The sequence below is a fragment of the Motacilla alba genome, chromosome 4 (genome assembly GCF_015832195.1).
Source record: "Motacilla alba alba isolate MOTALB_02 chromosome 4, Motacilla_alba_V1.0_pri, whole genome shotgun sequence".
In the NCBI taxonomy this organism is placed as follows: Eukaryota; Metazoa; Chordata; class Aves; order Passeriformes; family Motacillidae; genus Motacilla; species Motacilla alba.
This window is the reverse complement of record NC_052019.1, coordinates 57,102,960-57,123,748: the sequence shown is the minus strand read 5'-3', so window position 1 is coordinate 57,123,748 and position 20,789 is coordinate 57,102,960. Positions and strand designations below refer to the sequence as shown.

At 37.6% G+C, this 20,789-nt stretch overlaps 1 protein-coding gene across 5 annotated transcripts in view; it reads left to right on the top strand.

The window, feature by feature from the left end:
• Positions 1 to 20,334, top strand: part of TTC29 (tetratricopeptide repeat domain 29) — a 226,277-nt gene extending 205,943 nt beyond the window's left edge. For all 5 annotated transcript variants that reach the window (XM_038136455.1, XM_038136456.1, XM_038136454.1 and 2 more), the window contains one exon: positions 20,262 to 20,334. In XM_038136455.1, the coding sequence (XP_037992383.1) occupies positions 20,262 to 20,323 (62 nt within the window). In that variant the 3' untranslated portion in view covers positions 20,324 to 20,334. The remainder of the gene's footprint in view (positions 1 to 20,261) is intronic.
• Positions 20,335 to 20,789: the final 455 nt, after the last annotated feature.

Here is a 20,789-nt window from a genome sequence, read left to right as displayed (position 1 = left end):
GATTAGTAATATGAAGATCATTTAATTCAATAGTGTGTCTTCAGGTAAACAATATTTAATTTGATTAGTCAGCATATTCATTTTTGTGGTGGAGGAATTGGGAGAACTCCATGTTTAAAAATTGGGAATAATAGTAGCTATGCATTTGCTAGGTATCACAATGCCATGTGTCTTCCAATCAATTGCTTTTCAGAATGTGGGATGCAGCAGATTTTGAGGGTATTGTATGTAATTTATACTTTCATTTGTTTTTTTTAATACATGGTTATGGCAAACACTTCATATATCATGTTTTTTTTCACGTTTAGCTACTTCATTTAGTTTCTGAAAGGTTAGTCTCTTTTCTTGGACACATATTAGGTAAACAAATCAAAAAGTTGCTCAAAAATTAAAATGGAGCATGATGTTATCAACACATTGAGCAAAACTAAAATGTTCACAACCAGCAATTGAGCGAGCTAAACCAGACAATACTTTAAATATAAAATGACATTACAAAGAGTCCCTGAGATTTTCTTTTACATATTTTTCATTAATATAAAATCTTGAGGTCTGGCGTTCATAGACATGATTCACTGATTTGCTCACTGAATTTGGGCAGTGGTAATCAAAATATCACTGATGAACTGGTCTCAAATGAAACTGCAAGATTGCCTAGTTTTTTGTTTCTAGAGAAATGCATGTCTGCCAGAAATGAAGGATGAGGTTCTGGTTGTCCTAGAGTTATTAGGAGTGGGAGATTATACGGACATATATGGTAGTGATGAACAGAGATCAGAGAGACCGGAACATCAAGGGGAAGGAGAAATGGGAATTAAGAGATCAAAGACTGTAGAGGAACTAGAGGGAGAGTTGGCTTTGTCTTCACTGCCAAAAAAAGGTGCATTTTTTGTGTGAAAAAACTAAGACTAGCTGTATTTATTTTTCTGTGGAAGACAACAAAAGCTTTGTAGCTTTTACTGTGATCTGGCTGAACAAGTTCAACTGCAGAAGTGAACTGTGACACCTCTGTCCTTTGTATCCATTTTACTTAACAGTAAGGTAATTTTTAATGAATGAACAGGGAAAAAATTACTCTGCTTTATTTCATTGAATACTATTCAGAGAAGAAAAGCATAACAATAAAGAGCAGCGTAAATGGGACAAAAGTCTGATTTTCATAGTAAGCAGAATTTGTCACCACAGGAAGGACTCAGACTACCAGAAAAGCACATGGAGAGTAATAGAAAAAAAAAAAAGCACATGGAGAGTCTGGAGAAGATAAGGCACTGACGATGTGCACTATGAGATAGGAAGTTATTTCACTCTGTGCCACTGATTTGCTTTGCAAATGTTGACTCACCTTTTCTCTCTGATGCATCTTTTTCTTTTGTTTCTTCAATAATCACAGAAAATCACAGCTATTCATTAATTCTCCTCTTAATCTTTCAGGAAAGAGATCACTGAAGCCTAAGGTCATGTCTCTTTAATACTGGCTATTTATAATTAGGCAGTGAAAACCATACCTACATATTTAAAGCAGTTTGAGATGTTGATTACCCAGAACTCCCAATGGAAATATACATTTTATTTATAAGAAGCCTAGGGAGACAAGGAAATGTGTGTGATTTTTGGAAGTTTTGAAAGTGTATGTTAAAAAATTGTCTGACCAAAATGCTCCAGGTACAGTTGATTCTGATTCTGAACAGCAGTATTATACCAGGATCATTCTTTATTATCTTGAACTTCTTGGATTTCAGTCAAAGATGTGGAATTAAATGCTTAAATGGAGCAATCCACTTTTAAAGACACTTTCCATAAATTATAGCTTTTCATATACTTTCTCATATAAAATTAATTGAGACTTTTAGGAAACTTGTCTACAATTTCCTCCACCTCCTCAGTAGCAGACAAGACTTTGACAGAAAGCTTTGTATAAAGAAGAACCTGTGAGAGCACAGCTATGCTGGGTTATATCCTAAGTTTCCTTTATCACAGAAGTTTCTGTGGAAAGAATTTGCACAATAAGAATAGTTTCATGACAGTAAATCCACATGCTTGAGTTATGTTGGAAACAGTCGTTTCAGTTTTGAAAGTATTTTAGGTCTGTTAAATTTTCATCTGCAAATGTGTACTGGAAGGCAACACATATATATAGAGAATATAGCGTATAATTCTCATTTTCAGTACCTAAAAGTAATTAAGATAAAAATATCCTAATCCCTAATGTTAAAAAGCAATACTAATACAGCTAAGCTGCAATAACTTTGTCTTCTGTTTTTCAGGATAGACCTCTGAGTAGCATCCTCTTGAATTCACAGCAAAATAATAAGTTTTTTAATAGAGTAAATTTTCCTCTAGGATTATGTGCTTATGCCTACTGCCTACCTTATCGAGGGACTTGATTCTTTGTTTAGTATAAGTAGCATTGGGATCACAATAAAAGAGAAGGCTGGTCTCCTTTGCTGTCTGCAGACTAGATTGCCTTAAGAGACATTGAGACCAGTAGAGAGAAAAGAAATTACACTGATCCAATAGATATACTGCTGAGAGGTTTCTATTATATTCTTACCTCAGACATTGTACCGCCATTAAATTCACACTTTCAGGTCCTGGGAATCAGGACAGCATGACAGAGAAGTTTGGCTAAAATGAATCTGCTATATTAGTTTTTGTGAAAATGATTAAGCTCCACAGGTTCAAGATCAGGACTATTTTTCAAGCAGTCATTGTTTCAAAGCTAGGCAAATAAACCTTGATAGAAAAGAGAAAATCACAGGGAGTCAGACCAAGATGAAATTGAGTATCAGAGTAAACAAACTACCTGAATACATGATCTCGAGTCAGAAAGCAGCACAGAGTCATTCATTTGGCACAGTTAAAAATCAGCTGGCAGGCAAGTTTTTTTTTAGTATTTTAAGTAGACTGCCCATCAAATAAGCATAATTATAATCAAAATTCTTACAACGTTCTCAAAATTCCTAAAGGCAATCAGCTCCACTCAAATTAGTAACTTGGATAAATCACCATTAATTAGCTAATATAAGCCAGCAGGTGGTTTTGAGCCCAGAGAGATTCCCTGGTTATTTAAATTATGTATACTATACTACACCAAAGATAGAATAAGTGAAAGGCAAAAAATAGGCACAAGTTTGCTAAAAAATAAACAACAACAATAAGAAAAACACTCTGGAGGGAGGATGCCTAGCTAAGGTTTTCTCCAACTCCTACACCCTACCCAAAGCAATACAAGATGTCTTTGACCCTCAGCTCAGACAGAGTCATCTAGGAATGTCCTGTATGGTTCCTATTTCAGCTCTGAAATATATGCAGTAAACAAAATCTGCAGTGGAAGCTTGCTTGAAACGGTTAGTTCTGAAGAATTTGTCATTACTAGAAGGACAGAGAAAACAGTGACTCTGTTTTACAGAAATGCACCCCTGAAACCACAGGGATAGCCTTGTCCCACACACATTCATCCCAAAACCAGCAGGAGACTTTTTTTTTTTGTGAGCTTTGTAGGCATTTCCTATGAATAAATAAAATTACATAATTTTAAAAGATTAATGTCCAAGTCTTCTGTGACCAATGCTGTTGTGGTCAGTTGTGGACAATAATTGATAGGAACCAAACCAAACACTTTCATATTGGTATGTCAGAAGAAAATGAGAATTTTTTTAAAATACTGGTACCAATAGCATCATGAAATCCAGAAATTCTTTGAGAAATCTGGCTCAAACCTTCCTACAAAACCACAGTCTTTCAATAACTCCTACTTGCACTGTGTTTTATCCTAAAAATCTCAGGGATTGCCATAAAATTCTGTCAAAATTTTCTGCCATGCTTATGCTTGGTAGTCATGCAAAATCGAGGCTCAACTGTATTTTAGAGTCTCTGATTGAAGAAAATGACATTGTGTAGGAAGAAACAGCAAGATCAATGCAGATACATGTATTTGTCCTACTGAAAATCTGGACAGTCATGCAGTAGCGATACTTTAAAGGATTAAAACCCCTGCCAGCTTTTACTGAATGATCTACAGGTCTGGTAGTAATATTTAATCCCAAAGCATGCTCTGGGATCACCTGTGCCTTTCACATCAATCAGCTCAGTGTAGTGTTCTGTTTACAAAGAACTGAGATTGTGTATCTCACTCTATTCCTGCCTCTGTGTCTGCCAGATACTCTGTGTTGCTGATATTTTCTTCAGGCTGAGTGATGTATTTTGATGAACTTCTTTTCCTGCATTTATGCAGATTTCTGGTCAATCCCACTTTTTTTTTCAATGTAAATGATAAATGTATTATAAACCTGTTATCCAATAACTGTTTAGCATTTTCATTCAAACACAAGTTACAGTAAATTGAGTCTGTTCAATATGACAAATAGCAGAAGAAGAAGGTTTTTCATTGCCATTTTACAACTCAAATCCTAAAGTTATTATTTTTCTAAGCAGAGAAAACATGAAGCCTGTACCTACCTAAGCCTTCCCACCTCAGCAATAAACACATAGGAATCGGGCTTATTCCCACATCAGTGGGGAGTCAAGGCAGTTTCTGAGTAACTTGAAAAAGCCTTAAGACATGTTAGGAAAGTATGTAAAAATGGTAACAACCATAGCTAATTGTGTAGGTAAAATTAATTCCATGTGTACACAAAAGTAATAGCAGAAGTTTTTGAAAAATGTGTCTTGCATTTTGTTTTAAATTACCTTAAAAATTCTGTTTTTCTGGGCACAGTACAGAAGTATACAGCTGTTCAGGGGAAAAAAAACCCCACAGACTTGTTGTTCAACACATGCAACACTGCCCTTTGATATCTTTTTTTGGACTTTGTAATAATGCTGTAACTACCACTGTTCCCAAATATTTTATTTATAAAAATTGTCCTCCCACAGGGCAGCTGCAGATGATCTGCAAGCTGAAGACCAGTCTGCTAACTCCTCTAGCTCTAGGAAACAGTGCTTCTATTTGTAAATATCAGTGCTTGCCTTGGGATTTTTAACAGCTGGTGTGCTCCCAATTTCAGTATATACAGCACAAGATCCAGCTCTTGGGTGAAGAGTGGAGGTGACAGTTTAGCATCCAGTCTTTCCATGGAAATGCTGATATGTTCTATTGTTGCTAAAAGTACAGAAAAACAGTCTGAGTGCCTTTATGTTAGCACCACAGGCAGAATTGGTGTTATTCTCTCAAGAAAAAATAGTCATCTTGGAGGGATCAGCACTCACAAACCATCATTTGTTAGTAGCTTTTGAATGAAAATCAAATAGGTGTTAATGTTCAGAAAATGTCAAGTTTGATAGAATGAGTTTTAGTCACCAAAAAGATGAAATTGAGAGAGTGATGAAAACCCCTGGTAGTGTTTAGCAGAGGTCATTTAAGTCTTGTTTCCTACATGGAACAAATGGAAGAGTTTCTCTGTAGGTTTTTTATGCTAACCCTTCTCTAATCTCCATGATTAAAGATCGTGCTTTTCTAATACTAACTTGATACATGGAAAAAAGACTGTAGTAAGCTGAATCAAAGGCCTGTTTAGCCTGGTGTCTGTCCAGCAGTGGTTAATACATTAGGGAAAAATATAAAACCAGGACATTTGTTTTACAGACCAAGACCTCTGTGTGGTATTCCCTCCATATCTTCAGCAAGAAGTCAGGGACTTCTTGAAGAAGTTGAATCTAGATCCCATTATATTTCATAGGTTTTCCTGTGTTTGTTCATGAACTTATCCAGTGCATTTCTGTTACATAACTGGCAGCCAAGGCACCCTATTGAATTCGGCAGCTAAAATACAGCTTCCTTGGATCTGCCCTTAGCCCATTTTTTGCAGCTTCAGTTGTTACCCCTCAACTCTTGCTCTGTAAGAAAGTAAGTTATCATTTCTCACTCTTTTTCTTCATGGCACTCATGAAAACAGATACATCTCTTTATATCCTGCTATCAGTCATCTTTCTATCAAGCTGCAGCTTCCAATCTCCCTGTGCATAAAAGACATTTTACATATGTGCATCAATTTGCATTTATCAACACTGAATTTTATCTGATGCTTTATTGCCCAGTCATAAACTCTTTTTGAAGTTCTTTAAAGTTTTTATTTTGATCACCCAGTACAATTTTTTTTGTCAGCAGTAGGTTCTGTCACTTTGCTGTTCACTAACATTTTTAGTTGTTTGGTTTATTTAAATGTTTACAGAACAAATTCTGCCTTAGATCCCTGTTGAATTCACTACTGATGTTTCTCCATAATGAAAATCAATCCATCGTTTTTTGTCTTTATTTTCTGCCTTTAACTAGTTGTTAATCCAGAGAAGATATCTGAAGCATTCTGGGAATCTAATCAGCCCGGTAATAGTCATCCAGATCTCTTGTATTCCTCAAAAGAAAACAACCTCAGGAGACCTCTACAGAAGTGATCTTGATTTCTTTTCTTCATTATAACGTTTTAATTTACTTATCTATCATCATATCCTTTATTACAGTTGTAGCTAATTTGCCTGGTATGAAAGTCAGATTTTTACTGGTCTCTCCTCCCATGGCACATTCTCGGTTTTAATTAATGTCTTCTTTAGCACTTCATGTCACTCTTGTACTGAGGCTGATTTAAGCAATACCTTTGTACATGTCATTTAAACCTCTTGAGCAAATACTACTTTCTTGCCTGATTGGTTTCTCAGCTTGTTCTAATCCTACTCTAACAGTGTTTTGGTTTGAGACTGTTCCTCTCTTATCTAGGAAATAAAAATGCTGATCTCTGCTGGAGGTCTTCCTTAGTGACCACCATCCCAAGAACACATTTCACCTTTCTGCTGTTATCTTCTATTCCATGAGTTCTCGTTCAACTTGTGTGTGTGTGTGTGTGTGTGTGTGTGTGTGTTTGTTTTTCTGGGAAAAAAAAAAAAAAAGAAATATGTAATTGCGCTTTTCCCCACTATTTGGCTCTTAGGGACACAAATAGAAATAGGAGAACAATGCAATCTGTGGAGATGTGATGCTTGATATCAGTGCTCTGTTATTTTTGTGTGGTCATCATAAAATACGACACTGGGTTAAGTTGTGCTTTTATGCCCATACCCTGAAAACTTCCAGCTGTTGTATTTTTAAAAAAATATCTCTGATATCTCAGCACCATGAAAGTTTACATTGGAGTTCAGTTTAAATCCAGGCACTCATCAGCTGTTCCTAGGTGCAGTAGTGAGTTGATGTTCATGTGCTACAGCAGAGAGCAGCTTTCTGTGTCAGTGGCAAATAAGCAGGCTACAGAGTGATTGCAAAACAGCTGCAACCTCCTGGGCTATCCAGGGAAATTTCTGACAGGCATGTCAACCTACAGCGGCCCTGATTCTGCTTTTATTGAGAGCTATATATTAGAGACACCTGTACCTTCCTTCTTGCATTTTCAAGGTTCAGGGGAAGCTTCCTCAGTAATCAGTGTCAGACTATAACATCATGTGGTTCTAAACTTTTTGTCACTGACTGGTTTTCTCTGTATTGTCTTGTTCATTACTTTTCTGGAAAAAAAATAAAATCTGTATTGTTAATGACTATTTACACACTTTTTTTCCTCATCATCTTTTCACATTTTTGCTGTCTTCAGGGTTTTCTTTCATCTTTTCCCTGCAATGCTTTCATGATAGGGACTTCACTCCTTTTTCTCTCCTCGCGACACTGGTTAAATGATCAGAGATGAAGTTTGATTTGATAGTGAAGTGCTGTTATTTGAATTTAGAGTTAACATCCTAATTGAAATGGGAGTAGAAAAAGAGGCTTATTCAAGGATATTACTTTAACTCCTCTGCAGAATCAGGCAAATGCCACGTCATTAGATATTGGAAGAGCATTCAAACCTCTTTGGGGAAACAAATTGAGAGAATAGTTCAGTGAAAGTGTCCTGGAATGCTTTTGGTACTTGCAAGAAAGGGAGACACAGAAATAGTTTGGGATGCATGAATGTGGTGAAACAGTAGAAAGCACCAGCACTCAATTAAGGAAAGAGTTGTATCTTCTGAAAGTTTTACTTGGTAGCCCAAAAAGTAGGGGCAGGGATTTGAAAGAAACAAAAAAAAAATTCAGTTTGTGATCCTTTGTGGCTCATTTTTGCCCGGTCTTCAGTTTGTACAGGAGTCCTGAAAGGTTCTAGGCTTGCTGGCTTGTTTTGGAAATTGGAAATTGTAATTTGGAAATTGGAATTTGGAAATTTGGAAGATGCAATGTGTGCTCTGTGGTGTCTTGTGTGAGCTTCTCAAAATTAGCTCCAAAGCTGGCATGTTACATTTTTGCCAAGTCATATTTTCTCACAAGTGTATGATGTATGCTTGAATTAAGATGTCATGATTTATTTAAATGTCTGAAAAAAAAATTACAAAAAAGTCATGTCCTTTTTTCAACAGCTTAATTTTTAACCCTTTGTTTCACAGTGCCCTAAGACTGCTGTTTTACTTTCTGTAAATAGTGAAGACCTACATTTATTTTTAAAAATACATAAAAGTATATAGGTATAAATGTAAACTTTGACTGATGTTATACCCCCTGTGGTTAATGAAGTGACTTGGGAAGTTTTACAAAGTCAGGATTAAGTTCAGACCTGAACCAGTAGTTTGGCTGTATTAAGTTGTTTGTTTACACTTGTTTTTGGTGAATAGGTATGTCCTTAGCAAATATATACAAAACCATGAATTAGCATTGTCTTACTAAATTTAGTTGTCCATTAACAAATCCAGAACTCTTCAAAATAAATCTCTTGTTTCATAATTTAAACTTTTCTACTAAAACTACTTTTAAGATGCCAGTAGCTGTTGTCTGTATTGAATTGTAAATCATTTGTGTGTGAGATTAAGCTTCAGATGAAGTTATAAAAAAATATTTTGTTTTGCTAAAGCATTACTTAAAAGCTCATGGGGATCTGTGTTGTAGCTATTTCTATCTGTGACATGTTGTTCCTATAAAATCAGAAAACAAATTTCATAGTAAACTTGTCTTACCACATAATTGTTAATTGTGAAGCTCCTTTTCCATTACAAATAATAATTGGAATGTAAATATATGAAGGAAATGTGTGTTTGAGATGTCTATACTTTTGATGTAGGTGAACTTAGTGATCTCTAAACTAACAATGTCCTAGAAAACAGAGTGATTCCTCTTTCTGAAGGCCATGGTGCAGCAACTCTTGAAAGAAAAATACAAAGAATGGATGCAAGATTGAGATCTTTAGTGTCAGAAAAAAGTATAAGAGAATATTCCTTTTTTTTAAGTGGTATCACTTCTTGCCTCTGCACTCAGGAAGGAGTAAAACCATACAGAACTAAATACTCATCGCAATGGTCTGATTCATTTGCATATGGATAAGGTGCAAAAATTAACACCTAGATTTGGATTAGTATTTGAAAACTAATCTGAAAGTTATTTTATTAGCATATTAAACTATTATATTAACAAATAGCATTACTGGTAAACAAACATGCAGTTTGAAGTTCTTACCCCGAAGTAGAACGCACAAAAACTGACTTCTCTCTTCTTTCAAGTAAGCAAACTTGCACATAGGTTCAAAATGTTTAATTTAATTACTATTAAAATTGAAGTCAATGACTAGAAAGAGAATCTAGAGCAAACATGCACTGCAGCTTACCCTAAAGGAAGAAATATTGGGCCAATGAAAGCAACCTATAGAGAATGGGAAATAACAGGCATGTGCTGGCATATTAGGAATGTCTCTTCATAGATGTGCAAGTTTTATTTCACATTGTCCTCACCCTTCTCAATAAGAATGACTGATAGCTTCACTTTGTGATTTCCCAGCTTTTAAGAGTCTATTTTTATTTATTTTTTATGACCAACCCTGCACTTGTTAAATGTAATTTTTGCTTTATGTAACATAGAAAAAAGCACATCTGCAGTATGCTGTCCCATGAATTAACAAGAATGACTGGACGTAAGACAAGAAATCCTTTAAAAACATATGTTCACATTAAATATCTGGGCTAGCTCAGTAAAGGAGGTCTTATGGGGTCATTTTTGATGCAGTGCAAGTAAACCATTTCTGCTCTTCTGAAATAGTTTCTTTCAGGTTTATATTGAGCTTGTATAACGATGCATTACATAAATAAGGGCTTAGTTTGTACATTAGTCTTTTACATCTTGGATTCTTACTAAATCCTTGTTTTTACTAACTTGATGCTTAAGAGATATTGATTTCTGCTCCGCATGCCTATGGTGTTTATTTTGATATGTCTGGGATTAAAAACTAAATTAACACGCATAATCAGTTTTCTTTGAATTAAAAAGGGTGCTTTGGTACCTTTGGTTACATTCTTCTGAAGAAAAAGGAGAGCAGAAGAGATGTGATGAAAATGGATCAATTTATTCAATCACTGGGTATAACAACATTAGTCCTGGGAAAGGCCCTTCCTCTAAGAGCTTTAGCTGCCCAGTCTCACTTGTGTGGCACAAAATAATTTGCATTTTTAGAGAAAATTCACGTCTTCTGCGAGCTCTAGTGAAAGATGAATAAATTGCTTTCTTTTCCTCTTCTTCTGATTTTATAAAGCTGAATCCATTAGGGGCTGAGTCAAACTGTAATGAAAGAAAGGCAACAACTGAGATGATGGAAACCCTGGATTAGATTTCTTAGTAGTCCAAGCCCAGCTGTCATGGCCTGCGTGTCAAGTTAGTACTCTTTGGGGAGGCCTGGCAGTACATGTGAATATTTTTTTAACTGCTGTGTTACAACAGGTCTCTAAAGCAGCTAGGAATTAAACAGAGATGCAGAGATTAAGAATTAAATAGAGCTACAGCAAACATTCCACCAGGGAGACTTGCAGTAGGGCAAGTAAAACTTCCCAGGGCTATTCCCCACTGCCATGCCTGGCAGACTCACCTGGAGACCTGGAGACTCTGAAACCTCCAAGTGGGGCTGTCTTATTCCAATTCATAGCAATGAATTTTGTCTATTACACCTTGTGAGCTTTGCTATGAGGTAGGACTGTGTTTTGATCAGAACGTACAGATCCCAGCATGGATTTTAAGCCAGTTACTGTTTTTATAAGCAAGACCTGGTGTAAAAGCACCAAACATTCACCTGAGTACAGACTGACATTAAATTATCAAATTATTGGTACCCAGAGTCTTCTACCTAGTGTTGGAATTTATCCTGCTTCCAAAGAGATTCTCACATCCTCCCATGAAAGGGTGTGATGGCACAGTCAAGTGCACAGTCAAGTTCCCCGGTCTGTAAAAGATTCAGACACCTGAAATCATCTCAAGTTCACCATTCACTTTGTGAATTTAGGGAAACCATTATATTTTCAAACCTAAGATAATCTCATAACAGATTTCCTCAATTGTGGTAACAGTTTATAAAAAAAAAATGAAATCTGCCAGAATCCCTATCAGACTTGTGCCCTGGGGGAAAATTCCTTCCTTATTTCTCAGCTGGTGGCTTTGCACAATTTCTCTCATCTTAGGAAAGCATTTCAAACCAGCAGCAGCTGGTGTCTGCCTGCGCTTCCATTGTTGCCTTTGTGAGGGACAGAACTGAGCAGGAACACCTAAATAACCCTGTTTCCTTTTCTCCCCTTGCGTTGTGGTTGTGGAAAAGATCCAAAAGAAGCTAAGTCACCATTGCTGCTCTCCTTCCCATTCCTTCCCTCAGCTCTATTAAGTGTCTGCCACACTGGGAGTACCTGCTGGTGGCTCTCATCACTGTGGTCAAGGAGTGGAATGGGAGGGTGACATTTTTTACTTCATGAAGACATTTTGCTTTCCTCTGCGTACATCTCTGCAGTTCCTTGAGCAAAACAGTGTGACTGGTATGGCATAATTCAAAGTGAATTTAAAATTTCTGAAGTCAAATGTTTTCTAAAAAAATCTGTTTTGAAGCAATTTGGCAAAGCTGACATAACCATACTAACTTCAGTGAACCTGCACTGGCTGCATCAGTTGAGAATTGGACCCAGACTAGCCAGAGCATTTATTTTTAAATTCTAGCTTCTGCTGGCTTTTTCTTAAAAGTCTCTGTAGTTCTATAACTTTCTAAAGTAGCTCACAAGTCTTGTGCTACTGCTAATAAAACAGAAAATCCATTTCCATTTTTCAGTGTAATCTTTTTTTCATGTGAATCTATTTCTCATCAAAAGAAGCGAGTGACTGGCGTGAAAGCTGGAGCTCTCTACTTAGCTGCAAAGACAAGTCTTGGTCTTTCAAGCTGTCACACATTGTCTGGGAGAGCGTGGCCGTAAATTCAAAAACTAGGAGGGAGAAACTAAACACCCTGTGCTGCTGTGGCCAGCAAAAGTATTGTTCCCAATGCCTGGTGAAGAGAATTAGGTCTGCTTTCTGATTCTGCGTTCTCAATCTGTTGGTAAAATCAGCAACAAAAGCTGAGACAAAGAAAATTCTCCCAAGTGCCCATGGGTGAGATATGTCCTACAGCACACCAGTGTCAGCACATGTCACTGCAAGGACCCTGCATAAACCAGGACCTTAATTTCTAGCAGCTGTTTTTGTTGGTTATTTTTAAAAGATAAGTAGGAGCACTTTTCTTCAGTCTTAAAGGGCAGCAATATTCTCCTCAAACAAGCTCTGTCATGAGAAAATTGATACTTCCATAAGGGATTCCATACTTTCTTTTTAGAGAACATCATCTTCCAGACACTTCCCTACATCTCCTCAGGCAGAGAGGATGCACTCATGCCTGGGGTGCCTTAGAAGATGTAAAGCTAAAGTCAGGTAAGGAGAAAAAAGTCTCCATGGCATTCCTTTTTTTTTTTCTTGTAGCAGATGCATTGCTAGGATTTCTCTACTTTGCTGGCTTCTGCTTCTGTATCCAGATGATACCTTTGGCTAAGCTCTTGGAAGACAGTTTCCCAGGCAAAAAAACCTGCCTTATAGAGACCTTACATGACAAACAGTTTGCAAGCCATCAGGCAGAGTCGTCACTGGAGATGCTGAGAGTCTCAGCCATGAAAAAATGCTCTTCCAGGTGTAATTATAGAAGGACAGGTAAACTTTTAGAGACCAGAAAACAGCAGAGCCAAACCAAAACATAAAGAATGAGAGCTGCAGAACAAGAAACTCTCAAAGAAATTACACAGGACGCTTATGTCAAAATACAGAGGTAAAGCAGAAAGAACTAAAATCAGAGATATTTTAAGTCAGAGCAGTCTGATACTGTATTTGAACCTCGGTATGATGATGGCATACAGTTAAGCAAGAGGACGTTTAAGTAATCTGTGTTTCCCTGAGCTTCCCTCCCCTGGGACACCTTTAAGGAACCTGAATTTCAGAGAAAGTAGTGCTAACCACTCTGTGACAGCCAGGTCCTTTGAAGACACATCAAGCTGCATATTCAGAAATAAATATTATACACTGCCATTGAGCAGCTCTTCTGCTCAGTGTTTTGCTCAGTGGGTAGAAGATGGTGTTCACAAAAGGCAGGCACATGAACTGTCCTGCTATGCTATCTTGCAGGTTTTAATTGTGTTTTTATACCAAATATTAACAGACAAAATGCACTATGTCTGAGTAAAGGAAAAAGGCTGAGGTTTTATGTGTAGTCATACACAAAAGTTGCATAGTAAATGCAAAAAGTAGATTCTCCAGCAGAGTATTTAAATTTACAGTACAAAGACAGTAGTGAATTGGGGAAAGACAGCAAGAATTTTTCAGTGCAGTGTCTTTGTCATGAATTGGTGTCAGAATTGTAACTGTGCCTGAAATCTGTGTTTCCACAGCTACAGTACTTTATTTATTTACTGAGCGCCCAATGTACCTGGCTTCGCTTTTATTTAAAGTGAAGTAGCCATGAAAATTCTGCACGCAATTTAGGAACAAATATGCTGCTTCTGTTATGATCAATAAGTTGTCAGAAACATCAGCCCACTTATTGCTTCTTTGAGAGTAGATTTCATTCATAACTCTAAAGATGTGTGTTAAAACTTTGATGCAATATCATTGAGATAGACACATTTCTGTAAAAGTCTACAGGAATGCCTCTTAAAATACTAGTAGATGTTCTTTGAGACAATAGACTGCCTCTTCTGTGAGCAAGGTGAGGGTTTCCTTTCATATGGATTTCTGAGTAGATTTCAGGCTCAGTCTTTAGTGATAGGCAAAGATAGAAGTAATAGAAGTGTTTTCATACTCCTTGTGTGTTCTCACCAGCTCCTCAGGGTAGCCAAGAGCAAGTTTGGCTTCTACCACAAGAGTAAGCAGAAGCCCTTTGCTCAGAAGTTTGCTTTCTCAGCAGGTCCCCCCAGGACTTGTCCTGTCTTTATGAGACAGCAAGTGGGTTGCAGTTGTGATTATTCTGCATCTGGATGGGGACTGAAAGAAAAGAAACCCTTCTCTAGGCACTTGGGAATTCTTTGACTGTGGAAACTTTGATTAACCAGCTGGGCAGATGCTCACCTGCTTTGTGCTGCTGGAAAACTTTGCCTTTGACTGAGAATATTTCAAGACACTAAATGGAAAATACAAAGTTGAGCCAGAGACAAGCTGCTGTACTGAAATTTTATGCTAATAGTTTGGATTTAATGTAGACTTTGTTGACAGTAAAGGTAAAACTATAAGCTAAAAACTGGCAGAAATTTTGTTCAGGTTCCTTCATGTTTGAAGTGATCTTCTTGATGATTGTTTTCCAAAGCTGATTTTTCTGTGTCGCCAATATTTGTGTAGAATTTTTGTGATCTCTAACTTCCAGATACACAAAGGACATGGTGTCATATTTTGGCCTTGAGAAAAATCCCTGTTTTTCTCTCTACAGTCAACAATTTGGCCTGATAGAGCTGTTATTTAAAATTGATATTCAACAAATGGTTTGAGCAAAAGATGTCGCAGATGAATATATAACGATGCAAAAAAAGGTAAGATCAAGAGAGACTTCCATTGTTGCACAAATGTCTGGAACATTCCCAAACTATGTAAGAGAGGAAGATTAATTTGTCTGAGGACTGTTGAATATGAGTAAGTAAACAATGGAAGTTATTAGTTAGGGAAAAATTTATATTCCTGTTAGGTTTTCCCACCCAAACCAGAAAAACCTTGCACTTTCATTATAGTGCCATAGTTTGAGTAGGCTCTTCAAAAGCATATAAAATAAATTCTGCTTCTCATTCATAAACTTGCCCATCTGTGAAGCCTTTATTCAGAGAAACCTACCTGCTCAAGTGCTTGCTGTAGTTCATTAAAGGCTCCCGTTTGTACTCATAAAGACTCATTCATTGCCCTGAATAATATATATGGTGTGCTGAAAGAGAACCAACTCTTGCTTTTACAATCTAAATTAAACAACTTTGTCTAATAAAAGAAGCACTGTCTCGCTTCCACTAGGCCATAAGCCCTAAGGGTCTTGTATTTGCGTGTTTATTATTTATTTATTTTTGCCAGATTGTCCTTCAAGGATCTGAAAGCTGAGAGAACTGAGCCACTCAAATTGTTTCTTTCTCTGCCTGCTTAGAAAGACAGAGGCAAGCATGGGCACAATTATACTGAAGCAAATACTTATCCATAAACTTATTCTAAATTGCAATTGGATGATCTTCTGTCTTTTTCTCAGTCCCACCTTCTAGCCTTCCTCATCTTGAGAGTCCATCTCTATTACATGTGGCTTTTCCAAATGCCCATGATTAATAACTGCTGTGATTCATTAGCCTGTGTTGTCGGCAGTGTTTCCCCAATGGGAGCATTTGCTATCTAGGGATAGTCCATGATTGCTCTGCCTCCTGGAACCGTAAGATGCTTTCAATCTAATGCGCTGTCCATGTTTTAGCATAAAATAATATTAAGGCATCCACATAATGGAACCGTCTGAAGATCCGTTTTATTAAGCACTGGAAGAAAATGTGTGTGTGTTTGCATGTGCAAGGGAAGCATAATGAGCAAACCTATTTCACCAGACATGTCGTTTCTGCGAGGGTTTCATGTAAAGACACAGCTATTTTGAGGTGTAGTCCTTTGGCTGTGAGAATGAAAAAATACTCCATAGCCAATATCTTACCTGGTGCAATTAACTTATTCAAATTATATACAGCCTATTCAAAGAAGGAAAAATAGGAAACAGAGGTAGGTTTATTGTACTTATTCCATTTTGCAGGTATTTATTTTAAATGCAATCTACCTTCAAGTACAGAGCTGTACTGCTCTTAAAAGATTGCTGCTTCAAGTTGCTCCACATACCTTAACATAGCATGGACCCTTTTTACATTATACGATCAACTTTTTGACAGTGCAGGGCCAGCACAGCTAATGGAATAATAGCCTGCAGGGTCCAGCTAAATGATATACGAATATAATCAACCTTTGTGATGACTATTCAAAAGTAATCCCTTTAGCTTTCAACTGCAACATATATTTCAACCAGGCAAAGCCATATGAAGAAAATCTCTGCAGACTCCACTGATACAATATGGCCTTCATATCCCCACAGTGTGTTTGCTGCTCACAGTGAGTTTTAAATTTAAGGTAATGGCTACTGTATATTCATGTGAGCATAGAACAATACCTTTGATTTGTTGGAGAAATGTTACATTAGCTACCAGGGGCCCTATTCAGTAAACTTTGACACAACCCTTATATATGGTTTACTGCTTATTCTAAATGGAATATGCCTGATAGAAATGGTTTGCATGCCCAAATTGTACAAATTCATTAATCTTTATATTAATGAAATCTCCAAGTACAACTGCCTCCATTCCACGTGAACCAAGTCAGGAAACATGGTTAAACAGGTAGGCCCAATATGCTTCTAGAAGGCATTGCACCAATTTTCATTTATCAAGACAGAAAAATACGTCAGAAGATCATCTACAAGTATGGGATGAGCATGTTGTTTGCAGTCATATTATTTTCTGCTCTATCTCTATTCCTACACCATTACATCATTCTTCAGATTATATAACTCGAAGCAGATGTGTGACCTTTAAAAATGCAAGTAAATTTTAAAATACAATAATGGGTTCTATCTCATCAGCTGTGTATCACCAACATGGTAGTACATTGAGACAGTCTTGCTTTCTCTCCCTTTTGTGATAAAACATGCAGTATTGGCTAGTGGTGGATCTGAATACATGGAAGTAATTCTGTTAAAGGGAAATAGATGTAATGGAAATGCTCTGTTGCCTTTTATTACAACTTTTGTATGTACACTATAGTCAGAGCTCAGTCTCATCAGCAGGAGTTGCAAATAGGGCCTTGTTTGTGTACAGGAACTTGAATCCATGTGAGAACGTAACAGCATGTTACCATATCTTGTCTGAGGTGATGTGTTGGAGGATTCTGCTTAAGCAGGTGAGCTATAGTGGAGGAGTAGGAGAGCCTGTGGGCTTTCCCTCTATTTGTTTGCCATGGCACTTCTTGAGCCCACAGGAAACTACTGCATCCTCAGCACCCTGCAGTAGGGAATTCCAGTGATGAGGTGGCAGTGCACAAAGAAGCCCTTGCTTTGTGTCCAAGCCCACCACCTCCCACTTTCAGTAGACCCTACCTCATTTTTTTTGTTTGGAAAACACAGTGAAAAGTGGTTTCTGGGTCACCTCGTGCTTGCTATGCTCACTCTTACTTTTGTCATCTTTTCAAAACAATTTTTTCTTTTTTTTTTTCAAACTAGTTTCAGCTGAAACTGTATACATGAAACAATAATCCTCTTATGACTTCATCAATTCACGGAGCTTTCAGTAGAATTCTTATTGTTGGAATAAAGTCCAACAGTCTTTGACTAATGCAAACCTTGCATTTGAATGGATTCCCATCACATGGGCACGCAGTCTCAGGTGTTGTCTGTTTCATTTTCTTTATAATCTTTTGAGGGAATGGTGCCTAAAATTCCTGTCTTCTCTAAAGTTAGTTGTAGCTTCAGTCTTTGTGGGTGTGGCCTTCTTTCTTTTGTATGGCTTTTCACTAATCATATAATGTAAAGGAGTTGCAGCCCTGCATTGTATTCTCCCAAAAACATCATGAAATATTGAGATTTTTAGAAGCGTAGCGTTCCATAGATACACACATGGAAACAGAAGGAACAGAGATGCCAATTCTAGCAGCACTGACAATCCAACCAGACAATTTTAATTATATTTTATCAACAGCAGTGGTAATCTGTCAGGGACATCCTATTATGATTAATTATATTTACATTCTATTAATACATATTAATGTTATCTCCACATTTTGCACAATAAGATGGAAGGAGAATGCTTGATGGTGTGATCTGTGGTGGTATATATGTATTATCATTATGAATATGAGATGCTTTTATTGTTGCCAAATAGCATAGGCCAAACAAATGCCAAGAAAACATTTATGGCTCAGTATTCCATCAGTTATCCTTGATATGCTTAATATGTGCTGGGAGGGCAGAGCTGTTAATCAGCCAATAATAGCTTGGTGCCCAAATGTGAAGGCAAAAGGCCAAAAGGTGCATGAGAAAAGCAATTTCTGCTGTAACTCCCCATATGTCATGTGCACATCCCCACTGTCTCTTGCATGTGTCAGTGTCTGCAGCTCTCAGAGACGCACGTTTCTGTGTGTTTGCCTGGAAATACGGATGTTACTATACCCAGCCACATTTTGGGCTTGAGTCACCCACTTTGCACCACTTTTCCACCAAAGTGCATCCACTGGAAAGAGCAGCAACACTGCAGTGGTATGAAGCTGGGGTGGGACAGTGCAGTTCTGACCCCTGTGAGCACTTCTGGACTGCTTGCCACTGGCTGAGTTTCTAAACCAAACTGAGCCGTGGAGCTTTTATCAGATTTTTTTTCATTTAAGACTTAGTCTGCTAGGAAAGTAATTCTCGTTCATGTACTTTAGGCCTGGTTTCAGAATGTGTCACCTGGAATAACTACATTGTTAAATACAGAGTAAACCACTTGCACACACACTGCCCTCATACAAAATTGGACTCCATGTGGGAATGCCAATTCTCAGACATTCTTCATAAATCTACTTATCCTGTTCTTACTTACATACAACTATGGATAAAGTCCTAGTTAGCAGCTATACTTAATAAAAGCCTGTGAAATGACAAAACAGAAATTGTATTGAGTCATGAGTGGTCCAGTAGTTTTAATCTGTTCCAGACATTGTACCAGCAGAGACACTGCTTCGAACATGATTTTTAACCCCCACCAGAACTGGATGATTTATTTTGGCCACGAGTTAAATTATGATGCCAAACAAACACCGTTGGTATTGCTGTGACTGAAAGCTAAAGTCCAGATTTAGGCATCACAGTACGAAGAGGTAGTGACAAATTGAGGAGGATCCAGTTAAGAAAACATGAGTTCCTTTCAAATATTGAAGAGATTGTGTTTGCTTAGCCTCCAAAAGAGAAGATTAGAGAAAGGAAAATAGTCTCTCAAGCTATAAAGAGTTATTCTGAAAGAGGGCTGTTCCATTGCCCTTTGTAATGCTCTTTTGCTCCTCTGCAAAAGGTAGAACAAGAGAAAAATCAGTTTAATTTGCAATAAATATTTATCTTAAGTATTAGGGAAGAAACGGCGCAATAAGGCTGTGAAGCACAGAAACAGAGAGATTAGGGATGTTAGGAAACAGCCTTCATCAGAAGCCTTGGAGAATAGATGTCAGGGATGGACTGGATATATATATATGCGCTTTCTTCATTTGAGGAGGTGAAGCAGATCAGTGGTTCCCAAAATAAGGAGCAATGCCCCAGGGATATTGTAGGTGGAATGAGGCTGAGGGAAGTGGGATGCTGGAGAGTCCCTGGGAACAGAGCAGATAGTGCAGCCAGGAGGTGGGAGTTTGGTGTGGAAACGGAGTGAGGAAGGAATGAGACAGCATCACTGGAGCAAATGAACTCTGTGGCTGTCAAGAACTGCAGAGTCAAGCCATGGCCTCCCAGGCACCTGTTCCCTGATCACATTCCATGAGGGAGACCCCACTGAGAGGTCGCAGCCTTCTCTTGCTTCCTGCAGTGCTCAATTCCTCCCCTGCATGGTGTTCCTCCTGCCTGCCATCTTTCAGTGCTGTCTTGGCCATCGTCTTCTTCCAAATGTATCTCCCTTGCTGGCTCCCCAGCTGGTCCCAACCAGACCTGTCCTGTTGGAGAACTGCTGCACAGGAGTGCCAGAAATGAGACCAGAAACCCCTGTCAGTTCTATGTTTCTAGAATTATATCTTATGTGACTCAATTTTTTAATTTTTTTTAGATTTCCTTTTCTTGTGACTTTTTTTCCATAGGTCATGTTTTTCAATTTAACCATTTAGGCCTTTTAACCATTAAAAGTGTTGTAAGTCTAAAACACTCATGCAATTTTCTTTTTTTTTTATATAACAGAACCTGGTGAAGAAACAAGTGCCTCAAAGCCTCTGCGAGCCCCTGTCCAGGACAGCAGTTGAAGATCTTCCTGGTACAGTATTTGCTCTTAATCCGCAGACTTTATACCAATCTGCTGATTTTTACAAAATGTCATTGCTATCAATACTTAACCTGATTTTGACAGGCAATTACACATCATCTCTGTATTACTACGTCTAAATAATTATATTTTTCCTGCTCATAAATGAATGAATTCATGCTTCCCTCAGTTTTTTTACACATATTCCCAGTTTTAGAATTTAATTGCCTTTGATCGTGTAATTACTTTTAATTTACAGAAATAAGCCTTTGAGACAGAAACAAATCTGATTAATTAGATGCCAACCCCAAATATAAAACATGTAGATATCGATGTATATACATAAACTTCTGACATTTTAGTATTTTTCCATTTACTGTTTTTTGTTCTAGAGGATGCTGATGTATAATGAGTACAAGAAGATCCTTGAAGAGTGGTGCAACAGAGGAGGAATTTCAGCAAAGGTT